Source organism: Orycteropus afer, unplaced genomic scaffold (assembly GCF_000298275.1).
Source record: "Orycteropus afer afer isolate SDZICR_OR568_19922 unplaced genomic scaffold, OryAfe1.0 scaffold00325, whole genome shotgun sequence".
Lineage (NCBI taxonomy): Eukaryota > Metazoa > Chordata > Mammalia > Tubulidentata > Orycteropodidae > Orycteropus > Orycteropus afer.
In genome coordinates, this window is record NW_006921912.1 from 1,082,484 (window position 1) to 1,107,081 (window position 24,598).

At 45.5% G+C, this 24,598-nt stretch overlaps 1 protein-coding gene across 1 annotated transcript in view; it reads right to left on the reverse strand.

Moving 5' to 3' along the window:
• The window catches only part of PKNOX2 (PBX/knotted 1 homeobox 2), a 118,084-nt gene that overhangs the window by 50,659 nt on the left and 42,827 nt on the right, over positions 1 to 24,598 (reverse strand). The window contains exon 3 of the mRNA XM_007952105.2: positions 9,436 to 9,607. Within this exon, the coding sequence (XP_007950296.1) occupies positions 9,436 to 9,607 (172 nt within the window). The remainder of the gene's footprint in view (positions 1 to 9,435; positions 9,608 to 24,598) is intronic.

Sequence of the window (24,598 nt, forward strand, 5' to 3'; positions counted from 1 at the left end):
TAAAGCCACTAAGCTAAGCAATAGATAGGCCTATAAGGTGAACAATAACACCAGGGAGGTATGCACTCCTTAGAACAATCAATCACAAGAGATCAAAAGGGCAGCCTTTGCCCAGGGATAAAGCTCGGAAGGCAAGAAGCTATAGGAAGAAGGAAGAATGGAAACGGGAAACACAGGGAGGAAGTGGGAAGAGTGCTGTTACAACGTGGGGATTGCAATCAATGTTACAAAACAAAATGTGTATGAATTATTGAATGGAAAAGCAATTTGCTCTATAAACTTTCATCCACATCACAATAAAAAGTTAAAAAACAAAACAAAACACTCTAAACACCTTTGCATGAATGAATGTGTTTAAGTGCACAGTGTGTTTAAACTAAACCTGGTGCACAGTAGGCAACACTTGAGGAATAGAGACTGCTTTCTTTTCCTTTGTTTTCCCTGACAGTCTGTCAGTTTTTTTCCTCTACCCTTGGAAAAGCACAGTGGCCAAAAGTGGACCTACCCTTTGGTATTTATTAGCACAGTCAAAGGATTACTTTTTTATGGGCTAATAGAATTGGTTTAAAGATTTAAGAAGGTGGAGTAAATCATAATGGTATTCTGAGGCAATGAATATGTAGGACCTGTTCAATATTAGAGAACCACAGAGGGAAGCCGTCATTGTGGGGAGGCTCCTAGCACAGCAGAAAGCCCACGGGCTCACTGTCAGATAGTCGGAATTTGAGCCCAGGCCTACTGTTTACTAATTGGGTGACACTGAATAAGTTCCATGACTTCTCTGAGTCTTAGTTTTCTCATTTGTAAAATGGGGATAATGATGATCCCCTACTCAAAAGATTTAAAGAAGGACTTAAGTGCTTTATGAATCACAGGGAACAAAATGCGTATATATGTGTGTGTGTGTGTGTGTGTATAAAATACACACACACACACACACATATATACACAAAACCTCTTTTAATAATTTCTAATATCTTGTTGATTTTTCCGTAATTCAGCCATATGCAGCTTTGTTGTTGTTGTTGTTATGTGCCGTTGAGTTGAACCCGACTCATAGCGACCCCTCATAGTGGGTTGCCGAGGCAGTATCACTATGGAAGTAGATTGTCCAACCTTCTTTCCGAAGAGTGGCTGGTGGGTTTAAACCGTCAGCCTTCTGGTTAGCAGTCAAGTGCCTTAGGCACTATGCTACCAGAGCTTCTAGTGAAAAACAATCATTTTCAGTTTTTTTTCTTTCTACTTATGTTTAATAAATCATCCTTCAGCCTACATGCTTGTAATTTTGGGTTTTTGCCTCTAAATCAGAATATTATTTTGATTTATAAAACTCTTTTTCTAAATGATCAAGGTCATGTAAAAAGTTATTCCAAGTCTTCTAAGTCAATAGCAATTCTACTTAATTTAATATCATCAGCAAATTTGGTGAATGTGCTGTTAATTCTTTTGCCATTTCCTCTAGCTTTTAGCTTTTCTCCTTCCCTTCCCTTTCAAAATACAGATCATATCTTCTAAAGAGTTCTCATCCACAAAGTAAAATAGGACTTTAACTTTTAGTCCCACACCACACCACAGTCTCAGCAAGGTCTCCTGATGGGGGGGTTCTCTGTTTTCATTTTTATGAAGTAACATGGTGTGATGTCCTGAATAGATTTCCTACCTGGGCATTTTGGAAAAGTGGTTTATCTTTCTCTGTAAAATTTAGGATGACAATAATACCTACAGGTCAGAGTTGTAAAAACTGAATAAGATAATGTATGTAAATGTTTTGGATATATGGTAGCTATTCAACAAATGTCATTTCTTCTTGCCACTGTGTCCCTCCTTCTACCACCAACTTCCTTTTCAAAAAGTTTTCTTTCCTTCGGGATCTTGGGCTTTTCACTTGATAGTCATAATTCTTTGCCTTTCAGAACATTTATATACTTAGTACTTTATAATATACAAAACTTTTTTGCCCATTATCTCATTTGCATTTCCTAACTTATACAGGGAAATAGGCAATATTATAACTCTTGTAAACCAAATCCACTGCCATCAAGTCAATTCTTCATAGTGACCCCCACTGGGTTTCCAAGGCTATAAATCTTTATAGAAGTAGATGGCCTCATCTTCCTCCCATGTAGCATAGCAGCTGGTGGGGTTGAACCATCGACCTTCTGGTTAGCAGCCAAATGCCTTACTCACTATGCCACCAGAGATCCTTATTACTCTATTAAAAAAAAAACCAAGCTCACTGCCATCGAGTTGATTCAACTCATAGCGACCCCTACTTGGGTTTCTGAGGCAGTATCTCTATGGAAGTAGATTGCCCAATCTTCCTTCCAAGGACTGGCTGGTGGGTTTGAACCACCAGCCTTCTGATTAGCAGTCAAATGCCTTAGGCACTATGCCACCAGAGCTCTCCTAGAGATGAGGAAATTGAGGCTCAGAGATTGGGTAACCTGCTCAATTCCATGTAGCAATTAGGAGCTGTCCTTTCCCTGGAGGACAGATTCCTTTCACCCACTTCTTCCTCTTCTGCAAGTTGGGAAGCTGAGACTATTCTCCCTCACTTACAGATGAAGAAAGAGTTTATAAATACACATTCCTTAAAGAGCTTTGATATTTCCTGTGGGTCGTTAGGGCAGCCAAAGCTAAAATATAATCAGGAATTTTTCCAGATGGGACCAGCTCAAGCTGACCAGTTGGAAGTGAGGGATCATTAGAACAAAGAATGGGTGGTGGGAGAAAGGTGAATAGCAGGCACTAGGGAATTGACAGATGATTTAGGGAAAGAATGAAAGATTTATGGAAACCATTATACTGAACAAATTAAATCACTTTTGAGTCAATAGCTTGTTACTTTTGCTCTGATGTCCTCAGAACCTGGGAAAGCAGTGTGGTACAGCAGAAAGATGGTGGGTTTTGGGAGTCAGATCCACTGGGTTCAAATTCTGGCTCTGCAATTTATTAGCTAGAGGGTCTCTTAATTTCCTCCTCTGTAAAATGGAAATAGAAGGGGTAGTGGTGGTTCAGTGATAGAATTCTCTCTTTCCATGGTGGATCCAGGTTCAGTTCCCAGCCAATGTATCTCATGTGTAGCCACCACTCATCTGTCACTGGAAGCATGGCTGTTACTATGGTATTGAACAGATTTCAGTGTAGCTTCCATACTAAAACAGACTAGGAAGAAAGGCCTGGTGATCTACTTCCCAAAAAAATCAGCAAATGAAAAGCTTATGGATTAATGGTTTGATCTAGTTGTGCATGGGGTCTCCATGAGTCAGGAACCAATTCCACACCACCAACAACAAAATGTGGATAATAACAACTATGTCACAGGGCAATTGTGAGAGTTAAATAGCAAAGAAAGGTGCTCAAGGACAATGTGCTTTGGTCTCTGAGCTTTTGGGTCTGAGCTCTGGTAGCATAGTGCCTAAGACACTTGACTGCTAACCAGAAGGCTGGCGGTTCAAACACACCAGCCACTCCTTGGAAGGAAGGTTGGACAATCTACTTCCGTAGTGATACTGCCTCGGCAACCCAAGGAGTTGAGGCCGACTCGACGGCACACAACAACAGCAACAACCTACTATGGGATCTTAAACAATTTCCATCATCTCTGAGCTTTAGTTTCCTCATTTATAAAATGGGGATAATAATAATGACTCCCTCATAGTTGCACTGAGGATTAAACAAGATGGCTAGAAAAAAACTAAGCATAAAACATGGCACACAGAAAGATCTAAGAAAAATATTAGCCTAAGACATTTGACTGCTACCCAGAGGGCTGGCAGTTCAAACCCACCAGCTACTTCTCAGAAGGAAGATTGGACAATCTATTTCTGTAGAGATACCGCCTCGGAAACTCAAGGAGGGGTTGCTATGAGTCAAACTGACTTGACAACAGTGAGTTTAGTTTTTTTTTTTTTTTTTTTAATGGGGCAGGGTAACTCTTGCAAATGTGGATGCTGGAGCAGGATTCCTGCATTTAATTCCCACCCCTGCCACACAGTAGCTGTGTGATCTTGAGCTCTCTTGTCTCAATTCGCGCCTCTTAAAATGAGGATAATAATAGTAAGTGCCTTGTGGGTTTGCAAAGAGGATTAAATAAGATACTACATGTAAAGTGTTTATAAAGGCACCTGGCACCTAGTAAGTGCACCATAAATGTTAATTATTTTTAGCTTTGATTATTCTTACTTCCTTTCACTTTCCTAATATCTGCAGGATTTTCTGCTTCTGTCTAGGCAGGGAGAGTCTGGACTGAGGGTGGAAGTGAGTGCTCTCCTAGTGGGGCTGGCCCGAGGTCCCTGTGGGTCCAGAGCTCTGCAGTGGCTCCTTCAAATACTTTCTTATCCCCAGCCTTAGGCTTCTGGCCCTGCCTCTTCAGAGCCATAGGCTGGGCAGTGTGGGCCCAGGGACCTGGGGGGCCCCCGTTTTGGAGCTGGCTTTGTGGTCAGGCAGCCGTAATCTGTCCCTCGAGCCACACGAGAGTCTCATTAAAACGTGCCTCATAAATGTTAAAAAATTTACACATAAAAAAATTCCATGCATGAAACTGAAACCGTACGTTTTACGGCCTCGGTTTGAAATCTTGCATAATATATAAAACCTTGGCCCTGCACTAGGGGCCCGTAAATCAGATTTTATAAAACAAAAAGCTTTTACCTTTCAAAGGGGTTTGGGGAACTTGCAAATTTTACAAACTTTACCAACCGCCAGTCAGAGGCTGCTGGGCCCAAGGAGGGGAACAGAAGGCCAGGTAAGAAATAGACTGAGGAGTGCTGGGTGGGTGTGGGAATTGGAGTGGAAGATGTGAAGAACAGAGATGACCTTTCCCAGGGGAGCCAAACAGGGCCATCCAACTTAGTCTTTGGGCAGCTACCCCAAAGCTCAGAAATGGGGAGGAAGAGCGGGCCAGAGAGCGTGAACGTCAGGGGGAGGGGTACTGATGGTGTTACTTTTAAATGAGGGTTTGGTTGCCCCTAGGAAGAAGAGAGGTGGTGTGATGTCATGAAAGGAGTACAGTCTAGGAGTCAGCCGGCCTAGTTCTGATCCTGACAAGTCCCTTCCCCTTTTTGGACGTCAGTTTTCCTATCTATAAAATGGGGGTGGGGGTGGGGGTGGGTAGGATTTGTTTCTCTCTTCAAAAAAAAAAAAAAGTTATCATTGAGTCAACTCTGACTCACGGTGATCCCCTGTGTGTCAGGGTAGAACTGTGCTCCACAGGGTTTTTAATGGATGCTTTTTTCAGAAGCAGATCACCAGGGCTTTCTTCTGGGTGGACTAGAACCTCCAGCCTCTCAGTTAGCAGCCCACTGTGTTAACTGTTTGCACCACCCAGGGACTCCTCTTTCTCTCTAAGGTTGTATTCTCCTTCCCTCAACTCTCTGTCGGGAGCTCTGGTGGTACAATGATCAGGCACCTGGCTGCTAACTGAAAAGTCAGTGGTTTGAACCCACTAGTGGCTCCACAGGAGAAAAGACCTAGCAATTTGCTCCCATAAATATTACAGCCTAGGAAACCCTGTGAGGGTTTTTACTTTGTCCTACAGGGTTATTATGAGTTGGAATCAGTTGGACAGCACTTAAAAACAACTTTCTGTGATTCTATTTCTCCTCCACTAGGGACACCATGAGGGAGCTCTGGTAGTATAATGCCTAAGGCACTCGACTGCTAACCAGAAGGCTGGCGGTTCAAACCCCCGAGCCACTCCTCAGAAGGAAGGTTGGGCAATCTACTTCTGTAGTGATACTGCCTTGGGAACCCAAGGAGAGGTCGCTATGAGTTAGGTCCAACTCGACAGCACATAACAACAACAACAGGGACACCATGGGAGCTGTTGGATAACCAGGGGAGAGAAGTTTCCTCTGAACCTTCTACTCTCTGGTAATTTGGGGGACGACTCTGACAGAGCTTAGTCAGCCATTCCCATGGGAACATGTCTGGAAGTGGAAACATGGGAGGATATGACGTAGCCATTTGCTTGGGGGAGAGGAGGGCAACAAGCTGGGATGTGGAAGATACATCTTTGAAGGGTGAGTTTGGTATGGCTGGAGATTGTGGGTTTACCAGGCTTGAGAGAAAGCAGGACCAGAGTGAGGCTCTAGGGTCTGGGGATGGGACCTTCTAAGTGATAGAATTTTTGGGGACCTGAGTGCCCTCCTGACAGCCCCATCTATGAAAGTCAATATTCAAGGGCAAAGGAAAGCCACCCTGACACACATATATAAAAAATAAATCTCTCAATTATCTCAGCTCATTTGCTTGGGGTCTCTCATTTTATGTCCCTGCTCGGCTGCGCAGTATATCTGTCCAGATAAAGAGTTACAGTCCGTTGGACTACGTGTGCGGGGTTGTAAAAAATACAGATGCCAAATTAACTGACTGTGGCACTCGGCAGCTGATTGAGCTGATAATGACGCGATCTGACCTTTTTCTAATTTCTAATTATGTGCATCTCGGCTGTGCTTGTGACATGATTCTTGTTCTAATGATGGCTCCTGTGGCTGGCCTCTTCATCCCCCCTCCCATCACAGGACTAGGAGTGGGGGTTGGCAAAGGGCACTGCTTGACTCCCCAAATAAAGTTTCCATGTCCAAGCCACACAGTCTCTTTGATGGGCCAGACTGTGGGGGCAGAATGCTGGAGTCCCTTTCCTTAATGATGCTGTTTAACCTTCTGGATGCTGGGCACTTTTAAGCCTATTTCCACAGCCCATCTCATTTCTTTTTTATTAAAATCATGTGAGATAGGTGTGATTAGATCTGCAGATGAGGAAACTGAGCCTCAGAGGAGTTAAGTCATCAAAGTCACACTGATATAGTAAGTGGTAAAGCTAGGCTCAAATCTTTTGTTTCTAAGTGCTCTTTCAAGATCTCTCCATTTAATAAGTCCATCAATCAACCAGTCATTGACTCTGTGGCTCAGCCCATCTCAGCCAGGTAGGTCAGGTTCACATGAGAAGATGGAATGTCCAGTGCACTGTTCCACCGGCGGGACCACACTTGGGCAGGACCCAGCCCAGCTACCTGAGATAGAAGACCAGGGAACACCAGAAGTCTGCGGCCCTTAGGTCACTTCTACAACCTCCATGTCCCCAGGCCAGGTGGACTGAATGGAGAAAATTGGATTCTTTGAGCTGAAGTGAACCCTGCGAGCTCTGGGCAGTGTGGATGAGGGAAAAGCATGGAACTGGACACTATGGGACATTTTCCAGGCTCTACCACAACAGGAGGTTTTCCTCAGTGGGTCTCCACAGGTCAGCTGGCAGGTGGTGGTAGGTGAGGAAGGAGAAGTTTGTTTCCCCAGGACTCCTACCCTTTAGACGAGTCCCTGTGTGGCACAAATGGTCAAGCGCTGGACTACTAAGCAAAAGGTTGGTGGTTCAAACCTACCCAGAGGCATCTTGAAAGTTGTTGTTGTTGTTGTTGTTATGTGCCGTCGAGTCGGCCCCGACTCATCTTGACAAGTAAGGTCTGGCAATCTGCTCCCAAAAGATCACAGCTTTGAAAACCCTATGGTGTAGTTCTACTCTGCACCTGTGGGGTCGCCTTGAACTGGAATTGATGGGACTATGAACAAAAAACACTCCTCCCTTAAGAAGGTTTAAATTCTTTCCTGTCACTCAATCTGAGTTTTTACATTTTCTCACCAACTCAGGCCTCAGTTTCTTGTGAGTTTAAGGTGAGGGGAGTGAGCCATGGCTTTCCAGATCCATTCCAGCTCCCCCAGAAGTGGCTGCCTCATGTCAATGGCTGCTGTGGGTCTGGATTCTGTAGATCTGCTTTACACCTGCAGTTCTGCCATTCCAATCAGCCAGAAAGCAGGGCAGGTGCAGAACAGCCTGCACTTCATATTGGACCGATGGGAGAATTTGCCTGGGGAAACCTTTCTCAAGGGATGGGGGATGGGGAGCAGCCAAGGCTGAGAGACAGTGGCCTGGCTGCCTGGGAAGTGAGGCTGCTCAGGCTCTGAAGGGAAAAGGGAGGAGCCAGGGGGGAGCAAAGGGATCTGGGGCTTACTCTCTGGCCAAGTCTCACCCCCTCCCCTTAACCACACCAGCCCAACAAAACATGTCACAAATTTCTAAACCAGAGTGGGCTCTCCCAGTAGCTCTTCAAGACTCCATAAAGTACCATATTCAACTCCTGAGAGAAGTAGTGGGGTGGATAATTCACAACACAGAATAAAACCAATGTCATCGGCATCTGTTCTGCAGGTGCGCTGTGTCTCTCTCTGTGTGTATTTTTTATTCCTTCCCTTTTGGAACCACATTTGTTTTTCTAATCCTGTTTCCCTGTAAGGAACAGGTACAGGCAAAACTCTGGAGGTGAGAGGTCAACACTATAATCAGTGTGTGTGTGTGTGTGTGTGTATGTGGAGGGTTGTTTCACAGAATTTCCAGATTCACTGTGCATAATCTGAGTAGTCCACCACAGAAAATCAAGGACTGTGGTTCACAATTCCATGATGACTCTTTATAGTGTGAACAGAGAAACCCCTCTATCACTTTCCCTCAACAGAATTCCTAGGGATGAATGAGGATTTCAGATGTTATCTGCCTCAGTGGTTACCAAGGCTAATTGATGATTGAAATTGGCCTGGAAACATTAAGAAATGCAGATTCACAGGCCCCACCTAGGGTACTGAATCACAATTTCCAGGTTGTGGAGCCCATGAGTATGTAATTTATAAATCTGTAGTAGTGGTCTGGATGTCAAACTAGATTTGAGAATCTGATCTACTGTGATCCTTTAAATAGGCAGGACCTGTGCTGGTCATCTTCTTCTCATGAGTGTGTCTCTAAGTCTTTCTCTCTGTTGATAGGCTTCAACATATTACCCTACATTGTCCACACTGTAGCACCCAGCTATTAACTACTCTCTGGGCAGCCCAAGACAGATAACTAATGTGCTAGGACTCCAGCGCTCAGAGTAGCTACCCCACACATTCTGGCTGATATGACTCTCCTCTTCTCTAAGGAGCCCTGATGGCGCAATGGTGAAAGTGCTGGGCTGATAACCAAAAGGTCAGTGGTTTGAACTCACTGTCCCCTCCATGGGAGAAAGATGTGGCAGTCTGCTTCTGTAAAGATTACAGCTTTAGAAACGCTATGGGATAGTTTTATTCTGTCCTACAGGGTCACTGTAAGTTGGAATCAACTCGATGGCACTGGGTTTGTCTTTTCTGTGCTGCAAGAAGGTGGGTGGTAAGATGCTGGTGCCACACAGGAAGGGAGAGAACTTTGGCAGCAAAACCTCTGCATGTAACTCAAGTTTTAAGAAACTTAAAAATGGTTCTCAGATTCTAGAATAATATATCTAGTGCTCATTCATAATTTTTTGTCGAAAAGAATTGAGTTAAAGAAGCATTTCTAAGGTGTTAGAAAAGGATCAGAGGGTAGGAAGACTCTAGGCAGGGTGGGGTGGGGGATTAGAGGGTCTTTACCAGATTGTCCAGTTCTGGGTCATCGCTGAAGAAGGGTTTGTGCTCCTGCTCCTGCTGGTGGACAAAGTTCTCGATGTCTACATCAAAGCTGGCGGATGTGATGCACTCAGAGCCCTGGGTGGCCTGTTCACATTTCTCAAACAGCAGCGTCAGGAGCGGGAAAAGAGGGTGCCTGCGGGGACATCAAGAGCTCACACATGTGTATACACAGAGACCATGCTGCTGGCTGGACTCAGAAGCCACCAGGAGCCCTTGCCCACATTTCTGTCACTTCTCCCAAGGTCCCACTCCTTGAGAATGTTCTCGGTCCCCATGGTCAACCTAGATGGCAGCATTCCATGCCTTGGCATGGAGGCTCCAGGTTCCTGGTTCCTGGGGCTTCAGACACCTTCTCTTTTTCCATGTGGATGCCTGACTACTCTCTTTGGTTAGATAAGCTGCATGGATATGGTGAGGGTTGATGAGTTATAATCCTTCAAAGAAGTAGGTGTCCCCTTCTGGCTCAGGGTCACCCAGAAGAGGAATGTGGGAATCCTGGAAAGGTCTTGGACATGAATATCAGTGGGAGTTCACAGACCCATTGTTGGCTGTCTGGAGCCAGCTGAAGACAATATATATGTACATGACTGTGTGTTTGCACAGTACGTGCAGGGTGTGTGTGTGGCCAGAATACTTGTCTACACATGGTAGGCAGAGGTCTTGACCCATCCTATGTGTGTTGGCAGACTCCATTTAGGTCAGACACCCAATCTCATGTCTTAACATATTCCTGCAATTTTCTATCATCACACATTTAGCACAGCTGTAATTAAATGATTATTTGCATAGTTATTTGTTCACCGTCTTCCTCGAAGATTGTACCTGTTTTAATGATCATTGTATCTCTAGGGCCTTGCTCATGCATGCTCTTAGCAGCACTTAATAAATAGTTAGTGAGTGACTGAATGAGTCAAGGAATTGATGAATGGAAGAGTGTGTGTGAGTGAGTGTGTGTGGACATGTGCATGGTTCTGCGATGGATCTATGTATCTACATGAGCTGAAGTGCTTACTTGAATAGCTCCATGAGTCCGATCTTGGACATCACCAATTCTGGGAAGCTTCCTTGACTCTTGCCCCCCCGCCCCAACCTATGCTGATAGCACCTTGAGTTGTTTGTTTTATCATCTACTTTCCTCATCAGGAAGCTATACAAGTGCAGGAATTGAGCCTACTTTATTCATCCCTGCATGCCCAGAGTCTAGTAGAGTATGTGGATCTCAGTAAGTATTTGTTGAATACATATGTGTTACCTGTGGGTAAGCTTATGTGTATATGTGAGTGCATATCATGTTTATTTTCATTGTATTTGTGAATGACTATATCTCAAAGTGCAGTATGTGTGCATGTGTGTACATGGGCTGTTGATGCATGGACTCGGGAGCAGTGGAGACACTGTCTTCCAAAAACATATCCTTCCCTGGTCTCTTTCCTCAGTCTCCTGGGACCACCAAATCTAGCTCCTTTCTTTTTGGGAAATCCCTGCTTATTGAGAGAGGTTGGCTCCCAGTCACCAGGCCTCTGGAAAAAGGAATACTCTAGCCAACACTGTCCAATAGAACTTTCTTCAATGATGGAAATGTTCAATAATTCCCACTGTCTAATATGTTAGCCACAGACCACATCTGGTCATTGAGTACTTGAAATAGGACTGTTATGACTGGCAGACAATTTTAAATTTTGATCAATTTAAACAGCCTCATGTGGCTAGTGGCTACCATATTGGACAGTGTAGTAAGTCTTGATGAGGAAAACAGAGCATGATTTTCCCCTCCAGCACACCATGATTGAACACACCCAGAGAAGAACTGAACATCCAGGCGGTGTGTATTTGTAAGTGGGAGGGAGCATCACTAACAGCCTGTCCCATTTTGAGATTTTAATAATTCTAGGCAAAAAGACAGAAAGAACCCTCCCCTATCCACACTCACACCCACATATTTCTAATCAAGCTTGGGTCCCTGGGTAGTGCAAATGGTTTGCACTTGACTACTAACCAACAGGTTGATGGTTCAAACCTACCTAGCAGCACTGTGGAAGAAAGGCCTGCTAATCTGCTTTGTAACACGTAGGGTTGCCACGAGTTGGAATTGACTCAAAAGCAGTGGGTTTTTGTTTGTTTTTAAATGAGGCTCAGGGGCAGTGGTGGGTAAACCCCAAACCAAATCTAAACCCATTACCATTGAGTCGATCCTGACTCATAGTGACCCTATGGGACAGAGTAGAACTATCCCATAGGGTTTCCAAGGCTGTAAATCTTTAGGAAAGAAGACTACCACATCTTTTTCCCACAGGGTGGCTAGTGGGTTTGAATCACCAACCTTTCAGTTAGCATCTGAGGGCTTTAATGACTGTGCAACCAGGGTTCTATAGTGGTGGGTATGGGGAGATAAATTCTTCCTTCAGATGAGCTTCTTGGCCTGGCAGCATCTGCCCCTGGACACAATCTCCCAAACCTTTTGATTTGAGTCCTGATATATAAACAGTTGGGCCACAATGCTACAGGCTGCACAGTACACAGGAAAAAGGGTGAGAGTCTGCAGGAGGCCCATCTGCAACCCCAAATTGCTAGACAATCTATTCAGCCTGAGTAGAAAGCTGGTAAGAAAAACAATAGGTTAGCCTAGCCATCTGGCTGAAGACAAAGAGAAAACCAGGTGAAGGGGTTAAACTCCAGTATAAGTCTTCATTTGCAGCCACTAATACTGCAGCATATTATGGTCTAATCTAACCTGATCCCAGTTTAATGCAAGATTCTCCTGGCCCTGAGTGGAATACCAAAGAAAGCCTCAGTGGCTGTAATTTAAGCAGAGCCCTGCAGTGGTTTAGCTGAGGGACATGAAAGGCAAATTCCAGACGGTGTTATGAATTATTGCGCCTTATGAACCTTCCTACTCTCAACAGATGCCTGCTGCCATTTAAACAGCCACTAGATCAATTAGGAATGAAAGGCACAAATCGACTCTGTACAAGGGCACTAAATTACCAGGAACTAATAATCTGCAGCATCGTGCCAGGTGGTGGGAGTGCAGCCCCAAGCCCCCAGCCCTGCGGCAGCCACACGATGACCGCACATTCCTTTTTTGCAGGTTGGAGGGAGAGTGGGCAGCTCCTGAATGAAGAGGGGGAAGGTCTGTTTGTGCATGCATGCGTGTGCACCTTGGTCAAGTGTATGCTGTCAAGAAGAGCAAGTGTGTGTATGTGTGTGTATATGCTATCTTATATGTTTTACATTGTGTGCACACACAACCATGTTGTATTTATGCAGTATGTATGTGTGTGTGGGTTTTTGTGCATGCAATTTGGGTGCAGATTTTGTGTGCAGTGAATACAGTGTGTATATGCCTTGTATGCAATGTGCATGCATGTGCTATGTGTACCTGTATGCCATTTGTCTATGGGAATTTTGTGTTCTGTGTACATAGCATGAGTGGTGTATGGATTAGAGAAGAAGGATCTGTGACAATTGTGTCCCCCAGCTACTACTACTAGCACTAAGTTTGGGACAGGGAAAGGAGGGTTGTCTCCTCTGCTATTTCCCTTGCCCCTGCAGGGAGAAGAAGTTCTACTTAGGGTGGTCAGGGAAGGCCTCTCTGAGGAGATGACATTTAAGTTAAGCCTCAAATGATGAGGAGGCAGTCTTGCAGAAATCAGAGGGTGGGACGTTCGAAGCAGGAGTAAAGCAAGAGCAAAGTACATGAGATAAGAATGAATTTCGCACATTTCAGGATTAAAATCCAGATGGGTGTGGGTGGACTGAGGTAGGCAGTGGAGGAAGGAGAGGAGGATGAGGGGGTAAGCAGGGGTCAGATATTGAGACACCCTGTAAGTCTCAGACAAGAGCTCTGGTAGTGTAGTGCCTAAGGCACTTGATTGCTAACCAGAAGGCTGGAGGTTCAAATCTACCAGCCACTCCTTGGAAGGAAGGTTGGGCAATCTACTTCTGTAGTGATACTGCCTCAGAAACCCAAGGGGGGGGGTCGCTATGAGTCGGGCCAACTCAACGGCAAACAACAACAACATAAGTCTCAGACAAAGCTGGGCTTGCAGGGGTGGTGGGTGGCATTCTCACCTACAATGGAAACAACATACATGTTCAATGCAGAACCACTTACCACGGGTCCATTTTATAAGCCTCTGTTAGTTCTAGGTGTCAGATCTCTCCAGAATAGGGGGTGGTGGACATATTTGTGGGTGATTTCTGCTATCTCTCAAAAGAGGGGAGCATGCTTTCTGTTCTTCCCCCTGACGTTAACTAAGGGTCTGTGGAGCACAGGGCAGAGACATCCTGGATGCTGGTAGGCCCTCTCTGCACCCCTCCCCATAAGCTTGAGGACTGGGCATTCAGGGCTGGGAGGACAATGATCTGTACTATCAGCTCCCAAATCCTCCCTTCTCATGCCCCAGCCTCCCTGGCTCCTGCTTCAGGTTCTTCCCACCCCAAATCCAGGAGCCCTGTCTGTCTCACTGAGCTAAGGTGGCACTAAGCTTGCCCATACCTTCTCTTATGAACCCAGCCAGGGTTAGTGGGGCTGCTTTGGCTCTCATGTGTTGCACCTGAATCCCTCTATGAACCCAAATTGGCTACCATGCTTGAGGATGGGGTCTGCTGAGAAACAGGCTCAGTTTCCCAGAGACTCCGCTGGGTTCCATGGCTGCCGTCACGCCATGGGCTTTGCTAAGGTATTCCCAGACCATTTCTGGGAAAGTCATGTGCTCCTTTACCAGCTGCCCAGCCTATGCCTGCCTAAAATTTGTCCTATATTTTCTAAGCTAACCTCCGACATTACCTATGGTAGTTAAGGTTGTGTGGAAACTTGGCTAGGCCATGATTTTGAGTGGGTTGGCAGCTGGATGTAGTTATTCCCCATGATGAGATTGTAATCACCTCCACAGTGGAATCTGCTGTGAGCAGCTAAGGAGTTGCCTTCGAGCTGTGCCCTGCTTCCAGTATATAAGAAGATTTGCACAGGCTCTGTAGCTTTTTGGCACATTTGGATCCTGTGTTTGGCTGAGCCATCAGTGGCCTGCCATATTGCTGGTGATCTTGGGACTGTTCCCAGACTTCAACTAGTGGCCTACTATGTTGCCTGCTAATCTTGGGATAGTGCCTTTTACCTGCCGACCTTGGGTTTATCAACCTTCACAGCCAGCAGCTGTCTGAGTTAGGAGACGTGTCTAGCTCCAGTGGACCTGGAATAAGAAGCAGATCTGAAGCCTAAGGTTGAGGGATCTTTACCCAGCCACCACTCTGAGTTTGGACTTCTAGTCTCCTAAACTGTAAGAGAATAGATTCCTGTTCGTTAAGCCATCCACTTGTGGTATTTCTGTTATAGCACCGCTAGAGAACCATCACCCCATATGGCTGGTGATGAGGCTGGCAGCCACCCTCAAGGAGTCCTTTCCAGCAGCCTCATTAGGGGTAGGGTGGGGTGAATAGGGGAGGGACCACCGAGCTGGATATATTAGCCCCGTGGGACATGAATGACTGAACCAGCGAAGGGCTTTCCAATTAGATGTGGGAACTTGACTCTGTTATTCTTAGCTTTCCCTGAGCCAGAGTTTGTCCAACTAGAAAATGGCTTTTAAGGAGTTCCTCTTCCCGCCATCTGAACTTTCCATTGTGGATGAATATACTTTAGAGGGCTGGAAGCAGGAATGTGGAAACTCAGCCCCAATGCCCAGAAGGCAATGAACAAGATATGAAAGATGACCATTAGACTTTATTTCCTAAGGGCCCAGGACATTTGGCATCCATAAGAGCTCACCCTTCTCCCTTCCCAGTTCCCTTCTCCACTCTCCCTCCATGCCACCTCCCGCCTGCCCCTCTCCACCCCAATCTCTCTTAAGCCCTTCAAAATTTGGAGGAAATAAATCTCATACACTAATTCAATGAGAGTTTGAGCCTCGTCAGTGCAGAACAAATAAAAGGAGTGAACTGGCATGACATTTTACTGCAGAAGAGAGGTCGTTTCCAGCCACTAATAAAAAGGATTTGACACAGACTAATAAAGAGAAATGAATTTCTCTAATGGCCTAATTTAGCACATTCAGCACTGTGCCTTTGCCTGGGTGCTGGGAGGGCGGAGTGGCACTGTGAGTGCGGACAGAGGCAGGAGGGAGGGAGAGACAAGGGCCGGGCTCTGGAGATGGGGAGAGGAGATGATCTCAAATAACCTTTTATTATTTCTTTTTTCTTTTCTGAGCACCCCCTCCCCACCCCCATTCTCATTACCACTCCCCAGGAGTATATGAACTAAAAATCAAGCTCAAGATATGCAGTTCCCTTTAACGATCCAAAGAAATAAAGAACCCCTCTCAACAGAATTGCAGTCTTGTGATAGCTTAAGAAGGTGATTAAACCGGATGTGTTGATTTCTACAGGGGTTTAACCATCCCATGGTTTAATTACTTCTGACATTTTTCCCGTCGTGTTTTTTACATCTCTCCCAAATTCACTGGCCTGGAATGCCCAGTTTGGGGCCAGAGAGTGTGAGGTTGCTTTAGGGAGAGAAGACAGGGCAGGATTTTGAGGGAGCCCTTTGCAGAAGTGAATGCCACCTTCTCTCTAGCAACAGAAATGCTGAGACCTCATTTCAGGCCCCATTTTTTTCTTCAGAGCAACGAAATCCTGACTCTACCTCTGCTGTGACTCTGCCTTCTGAGAGAAGACTTAGGTGGCCAGGACCAGGTTCAACAAAGCCCACTTCATTCCTACCCACTGCAAGGCAGATATTCTTAACATACACAGGGCTGTGGCTTTTCCCTAACATTTTCAAAGACCTCCTGGGATGGAGGACCCCAACCACTTGGTAATTCTTATCATTGATAGATGGCTCATTTCTACTTAAATTTCCCTACAGGGTTGAAGCTCATATCCTTTTGTTAAAAGGACTCCAGGAAAGATTATTGGGCTCTTTTCCATCTCCCTTCCTCATTGGACAACCTGAATTTAAACTTTTTAAACAACACATTTTTTCTTGCTTAGAGGAGAAGTGGAAACAGAGAAGCAGTATGATAGAGGGTCATGATAGAGACAGACAAAAAGTTAGAAAGAATGTAAAAATGTAGAGCTTTGGAGAGACAAAGATACAAAGAACAAGAGACAGAGACAGAAAGAGAGTGAGATAGAGTGTAGATACTTAGAAGGAAGCAGAGCACCAAAGACGAGGGAGGGTGGAGGGAAGAATGGTCACAGGCCGAGGGAGACATTCATGTTGAGCTCTCTTTCTGGGTGATAAACCTTGTGATTCACAGTCATGCCACTCTGTCACTTCTGAGTCTCTCAGCCATCCTTCCCTTGTGACCTTGGCCAGAACCGCAGACCTCAATCACAGGTCCAGCCAAGTGTGTGGCAGCCCACCTGTGCTGTCCACCTCCTCAGACTGTGATTGACCTTGAGTCCTCAGGGTCCCCCTGCATTTCACAGCAGGTGGAGGTGGAGTGAGGGATCCCAGCATCTGAGCTCACCCTTTACTAGAGCCCCTGTTGCTTCTTTCAGTAGGGATGGGGGAGGCAGGAGCTCCCGGTCTGTCCTAGCTGGGATGAGGATGGTCCCAGAAGGTGGAACATATGGCAGGAGAGCAAAGGAGCCGTGGTGGTATGATGGTTTAACACTCAGCTACTCACTGAAAGGTTGGTGGTTCCAACCCACACAGTGACTCCATGGGTGAAAGACCTGGCAATCTGCTCCCCTAAATATTACAGCCTTAAAAACTCTACGGAGCAGTTCTTCTCTGAGGTTGCCATGAGTCAAAATCAACATTATAGCACCTAACAACAACACGTGGAGATTGAGTCCCTGAGTGGTGCAAACTGTTATGTACTGGGCTGCTAACTGAAAGACTGGTGGCTCTAGTCCACCCAGAGGCACCTCAGAAGAAAGGCCTGCCAATCTACTTCCAAAAAAATCAGTCACTGAAAACCCTATGTAGCACAGTACTATTCTGGCACAAACGTGGTCACCATGAATTGGGATCTACTCAATGGATTTTTGGTTTGGTATGTGGAGATTCTCTGTGATGGGCCAGTGGGACCTGGTCAGGGTCAGACTATTCTGAAGGATATTTGTCTGTTGGCCTGTGAGGTGGCATAGCAGTGACCAGGCTGGCCCTCAAGCTACCCATTCAACTCTCCACTGACACACAAGGCTGTCCCAAGTTGCTAAATACCCAGCTGCCTCAAAAACCCTGCTCCAGTGGCTAGCATTTTGACCCTTTATTTCTAGTGCCCCAGGCTGAAGGTCACTAGGGTCACAGAATCCAAGATAATATCCTAGAGACTGTTTCCAGGACCACAGCGATCCTTTTCTTAGGCATCTGTTCACCGTCAAAAAGACCATAACACTGAGAACTAAGCAGTGAAATTTCTCTTAGGTACTGATAAAATAAAATCAACACTCCTCAGATGGACTTTAAAGGCTCTTCATGATGTTGCCTCAGCCTACAATTCAGTATTTCTCTTAGACAGACTCCAGTGGTTGGAGGGACAACAAGTGGGCCCTGGTCACTTGCATTTTCACTACTTCCCTTCATTAGCTCAGACAATCTGAGCTTGTTCTTTGCGTATGCCCTGTTCTGGTGTTCTATCTATTCCTTCCATCTGAATTGCCTGGTTCAACATCTCTGAATGATGCAGTTAACGCTCGTGACTGCTAACTGAAAGGCTGGAGATTTGAGTCCACCCAGAGGCACCTAGGAAGGAAAGTCTGGTGATCTGCTTCTGAAAAGTTAGCTATTAAAAACCCTATGAAGATATCAAGCTCAATTGGCATAACATACTACAGAAAACATTGTTCCACCTCCTACTGTGGCAAGTGGCGACTGAGATCTTAAAAGCTAGCAAGCTGCCATCTAGATGCAACGATGGGTCTCTCCTCATCCAGAGCCAAGAAGAATGAAGAAAACCAAAAATTCATGGAAACAATTAGTCCTAGAGACTGGTACACCATCCAATCTGCAGCCTATGAGACCAGAAGAACTAGATGGTGCCCGGCTACTACTGTCATCCACTTGGAAGAGGATCTATGTAGGAGATCCTGGATAGACAGGGAGAACAATGTGGAACAAAACTCAAAATCATTTGGAAAAAAAATCAGGGAACAGATTTGCTGGCCCGATGGAGCCTGATGGAACCACTGAGACTATGGCTCCTAGCTGCCCTTCAGGTCTGGAATTGAATGCATGCCTGTGGCTTCCAGCCAAACAATAGGCATATGAGTTGAACATTTACCTGAGGTAGATACACTCCTTGGAGAGAACAAGCATGGGAGAAAGAAGGGCTGCTTATGCACAGGGAGACAGTTCAGGGGGCAGGAGTGCATGCAGGGATGGAGACAGGGAAGAGGTAACTATCGGGAGGAAGTAGGAGGGGAGATGTTGCATAGTGGGAAATTGCAGTCAATGTCATGAGACAAAGTGTATGTGAACTGCTGTATGGAAAGTGTACTTGCTCTGTAAATTTTTACCCAAATCACAATAAAAAGAAAAAAAAAAAAAAACCCTATGGAGCACAGTTCTACTCTGACACACATGAGATCGTCATGAGTCAGAAATGATTCTACAGCAACTTCTTCTTTTCGTACTGTATCTCTACCCCTTTCTTTGAATGAGCTTCAGAACCCTACTCAAAATGCTGTCTCTTCTATGAAGGCTCCCCTGATTCCCTCCAAGCAAGAGGAACCATGGTCTTCTATGAGTCATAGGAAATGCTCTGGGTTTCTCCTGTGACCTCACACACAATTTAGGGTGGGATGCTTGGTGATCTGAAACAAGCATAGGCTTTGGAGTCAGAGAGCTGTGTGGCTTTGGGCAAGTTTCTGAATGTCTCTGAGCCTCAATTTCTTCTTTACCAAAAGAGGGATAACCATGAAGGTTATCCTAAGGATTAAATGAAGAAGCATATAGAGTGTCTGGCACTTAGTAAACTATCAATTAATGCTTGTTCCATTTCTATGGAAGGATGTGTGGGCACCTTTTTTATTCAGAGCAACATTGCCACCATCCGCTCCAATAAATTTATATTCCCATCTCAACTGACTCATTTGGCAGGAAAAACAAGTCCACATGCCAATTCAAATAAAGAAAGGAGTGGGAGAGGCAGTTTACAATTATCAGAACTCAGAACCTCATTTTTAAACTAAAAAGCACTGCCAATAAAAAATTATTTTTATTTCCCTTATGATACTTATTAAATTTTACTAACTCTAGTTATCTGTAAACATATCTGTCTTCTTCACTACATGATAAGGTCCTCTGGTCAGTGACCTTGTCTTATCTATTCCTTAATTCCCAAAGGTCAAACACAGTGTGTGGCACATAGCAGAGGATCAATAAATATTTGGTGAATTAGTGAATGGAAATAAAATGAATGAATGAAGTAAGCAATGACAATGGGAATGAAGGTCCTAAGAAATAAGCCTAAATCCTTTCTGGCTCAGAATCTACCCTTAATGCAGGACTTTGTTCAGATTTTGCCATGTGGCAGCTTCTAGCCACAGTTGCTGCAAAAGGACATGCCTAGTCAGGGCTCTGCTGTGGTGTGGTTTGGGAGGGCTGGTCAGGTCCTGGAGGGAGGGGAGTAAGTGAGGAGAAAGGTGCTTGCCTATCCCTCCACTCCTCCCCCCGCCCCCAGAAGGTACCAGATGGAGAGAGCAGAGTAGGGTAGGGGAGAACAAGCCAACAGCCCCTGGTTGGATGTATTTTTATTTCAGGTGTGACGTTGAAACCATGCGGATGTATTTTTAGCCCTGCCCAGTGGGTGGTATGTTCGCCTGGGTTGCCTTGGAGAGGACTTCTTCTTGTTACTAAATTGGAACTGCATCTGTTAGAGTTCCTGGGCTCTCACCCAGCGCTCCTCCTCCAGGTGGGTGGGCAGGACAATTCTTGGCAAGTATGGGGCCCAGGGCAGGTCACAGTCTGCTGTCTTCCTCCCCTCCCCCATAAGCACATGCACACACACACACACACTCTCACACTGAGCTAGCTGGCCTATAAACTTGAGTCCTGGCAAGGCTTTCATGTCCAGCCCCTTCATTTTAAGTAGAGGGAATGCAGATACAGAAATAAGTGTCTTTCCAGAGGTCAGGCAGTTAGTGAGAGGTGGTCAGAGCTTCTGTCCAAATTACCAAAGATTCAGCCAGTCTCCAAAGAGAAAATACTTCAGGGGACGGGGTTGTGTAGGGAGTGTGAGTTCTATGCATGTTGCCTTGGTCACTGGCAGAGAATATGCACGTACCTATGCACATTTGATGGCACTTTCTAAGTTAGCAGCAGGTCCAACTGCACTAACCTACAAAAGTACTTTTATATTGCATTTAAAGAAGGAGCTCTGGTGGTGTAGTGGGTAAGCCATTTGACTGCTAACCAGAAGGTCAACGGTTCAAACCCACTAGGTGCTTTGAGGGAGGAAGATAAGGCAATCTATTTCCATAAAGATTTACAGCCTTGGAAGTAGCCACCTAGATGCAACAATGGGTCTCTCCTCATCCAGAGCAAAGAAAAATGAAAAAAAAAAAACAAAAACAAAGATGCATGGAAACAATTCGTCCAAGGGACTGGTAGACCATATGATCCTCAGCCTGTATGAATGTGAGACCAGAAGAACTAGATGGTGACTGGCTACCACTGTCAACCACTCAGAGGGGGATCAGTGCAAGAGATCCTGGATAGAGTGGGAGAATAATGTGAAACAAAACTCAAAATCATAAAAAAAAAAAAAAAAAAAAAAAAGGGCCCAAGTTTGCTGGTCTAATAGAGCCTGGTGAGACCCCTGAGACTATGGCCCCTAGCTACCCTTCAGGTCTGGAATTCAACCCACTCCTGTGGCTTCCAAACAATAGACAGGCATATAGGGTGAACATTTATATCAGGTAGATATATTCCTTGGAGCAATCAATCATGAGAGAACAGAAGGGCAGTGTTTGCACAGGGAGACAGCTCAGTGGCGGAAGTGCACAGGAAGGAAGGACACAGGGAAGAGGTAACTATGGTGAGGAAGTGGGAAGAGAGCTGTTACATTGTGGGGAATTGCAGTCAATGTCATGAGACAAAATGCGTATGAACTACTGTATGGAAAATGAGTTTGCTCTGTAAACTTTCACCCAAACCACAACAAAAATTAAAAAAATAAAATAAAAAAATTTACAGCCTTGGAAATCAAATGGGAGTTGCTATGAGTTGGAATCAACATGATGGCAGTGGGTTTGGTTTGGTTTTGGTTTATTGTATTTGAAGAGGATCCTGGGTGGCACAAGCAGTTTGCACTCCACTACTAAGCTAAAGGTTGGTGGTTCAAACCCACCCAGTGGCACCTCAGAAGAAAGGCCTGGCAATCTGTTTCTGTAGACTTCAGCCAAGAAAACCCCATGGAGTAATTCTACTCTGTAACAAATGGGGTCGTCATGAGTCAGAATCAACTTGATGGCAATGGGTTTTTTTTTTTTTTTTGGTTTATTTAAACACCCTAACAGTCTTATTTTCTATTTTACTGATAAGCAAACTCAGGTGCCTTGTGGTTAAATAATTTCATCAAGCTAAGAAGTGATTGAATTGATATTTAAATATATCCAAACTCTAAATCTTGTGCTCTTTCCTTTCTCCCATGTATTCTTTTAGAACCATTATTGGGATTACTACACCCTCCTCCTCTTTTTTCCTCTCCTGTCTCCCTGAGTCATAGTGCATCCTGGGGTGGCACAACTGAGTTGCTGAGTCTACCATTTGAGTGTCAAGACTGTTGGACACAAAATAACCTCTGCCTTATCAAATGAGTGTCCAAAAGGACCTTCTCTCCTAATGAGACTTCTGTGTGTTTGGAGAGGGCTTTAATGGTTCTACAGATCTTTTAATTTCTCATTTGATGCCTACCCCATCAAGTAGGAAAGAGGTAAAATGCTTTGCCCACATGTAGAGCCAGAACTCAGACTGAAATCTTAGTCTTATGTCTTCCCACTCAGTCATGTGATGGACCAGTGTCTGGGAGCAGCAGAGAATGGCTCTGCAGTGGAAAGAAGGACCAGCCTGCTTAGTCCAGCCTCCAGGAGAAGCCTTTGGCCCTATGACCCTGAAAGGCCCAGCATGCTAGTTCTCCTTCCACTCCACACTATACCATTCACATGGGATAAGGGGACTATTGGTTATATTTCCTTCTGAAAGGGGGCAGATCCAGTCTAGTACTTATCACAGTAACTACTAAACAAATTTAGCTACCCTTCATTGAGGGCCTTTTATGTGCCAAGCACTGTCAGCTGTTAGCATTGGTTATCTCACTGAATCCTAACATAACCTTGTGAGGATAAAAGTCACTGTGATTCCAGACTCCTGGATCTTTTATCAGTTGGCCTCGTCTTGGCGGGGTCCCTGCCAAGCTCTACCTAGGCTGGGCTGGTGAGCTGTAGAAGCAGCAGGGCCCACTGCCTCTGAACACACCTGCTCCCTGAGCCAGGCACCTGCAGCTGCTGTGCCTGCCAGCCATGTGTGCAGAGGCTGGGCTGTGGTGGAGGAGCCTGCAGATGCAGCAGAAACATACTTTGCCTGATGCTGGGGGAGAACTGAGCACAATTTTATTTTTCAGATTTTTGCTCCAGTAGGATGATGTCCCTGACTATAGTCAACAGCTGAAATGGGTTAACTCCAATTAGTGAAAACAAACCAGTAAAAATCAGTTGCCATCAAGTCGACTCTGACTCATGGCTACTGCATGTGTATCAGAGTAGAAACGTGCTCCATATAGTTTTCAATGGCTACTTTTTCAGAAGTAGGTTGCCAGGATTTTCTTCTGAGGCACCTCTGGATGGACTTGAATCTTTAACCTTTCTCTTAGCTGCTGAGCATGTTTGTACTACCCAGGGACTCCCCAGTGCAAACAACTGTTTCAAACAGCAGCGTGTCTGCTAGGGCCCCCAGCCCAGAAAGCCCAGCCCAGAATACAGCCTGAAGCATCTGTCCCCAACATCTAGTCCTGAGGGCCTGGCCTGAAGCATCTGATCCTGTTTCCTCCCCCTGGAGTGGCTGTATTTTACCACACCATTCTCAGGCCCCCTCACCCAGCACATTTCAAGTGACCACGTGCAATGCCAGGGAAGGCTTAGGGTTAAATCCCAGGGTCCACTTGCTAGAGCCAGAACACCCTTCGGTCACAGGGTGAAAGAGTTCCCTCAAAGACACTTCATTAGGAAGTGCCAGTTCCCAGGGTGCTGACCAAGTAGCTGCTAAGGAGGACAGTCAAAACAGGACCCAGCCCCTCTGTCCAGCCTAACCTTGGGCTGCTTCCTCCCTCCCCATATACCAGCCCAGCCCCTTAAAAGGCAGCTTGGCTGTCATTTCTCTTGGAGTTTTCCTCCTGTGGGAGAAGCAATGCAACCCTCCCACATTGCACCATGGGCCAGAATGTCTTGTTGTCATTTCCACAAATATTATTTTGAGCACATACTAAATGCCAAGCTTATATTATAGCTACTTTCACTGCCTATCTTCCCCCTAACTCACTGAACCATTTCTTCTTTGTCTCTAACCCCTCTCAGAACTTAACATAATGCTCTATACATGTTGTTGTTGTTGTTATGTGCCGTCGAGTCAAACCCGACTCATAGCGACCCCTCCTTGGGTTTCCGAGGCAGTATCACTACGGAAGTAGGATTGCCCAACTTCCTTCCGAGGAGTGGCTGGTGGGTTTGAACCGCCAGCCCTCTGGTTAGCAGGCAAGTGTCTTAGCCACTATGCTACCAGAGCTCTATACATAGTAGAGCTCAATAAAGATTTAATTGAATGGTAGTCTGAAGACCATCTGACTGTTGTTGTTGTTATGTGCCGTCGAGTCAAACCCGACTCATAGAGACCCCTCCTTGGGTTTCCGAGGCAGTATCACTACGGAAGTAGGATTGCCCAACCTTCCTTCCGAGGAGTGGCTGGTGGGTTTGAACCGCCAGCCGTCTGGTTAGCAGGCAAGTGTCTTAGCCACTATGCTACCAGAGCTCCTATATAGTCTTGCCTGTCAGTATTGACTTTCCAGCCTCACTAAAACAGGCTTGCATTTTCCCAAATATCTAGTAGACTCTAATACCCACAGTGCTTACTATGTTCCAGGTTTATAAAGAACCCCATGACAATCCTAACTACGAGTTAATG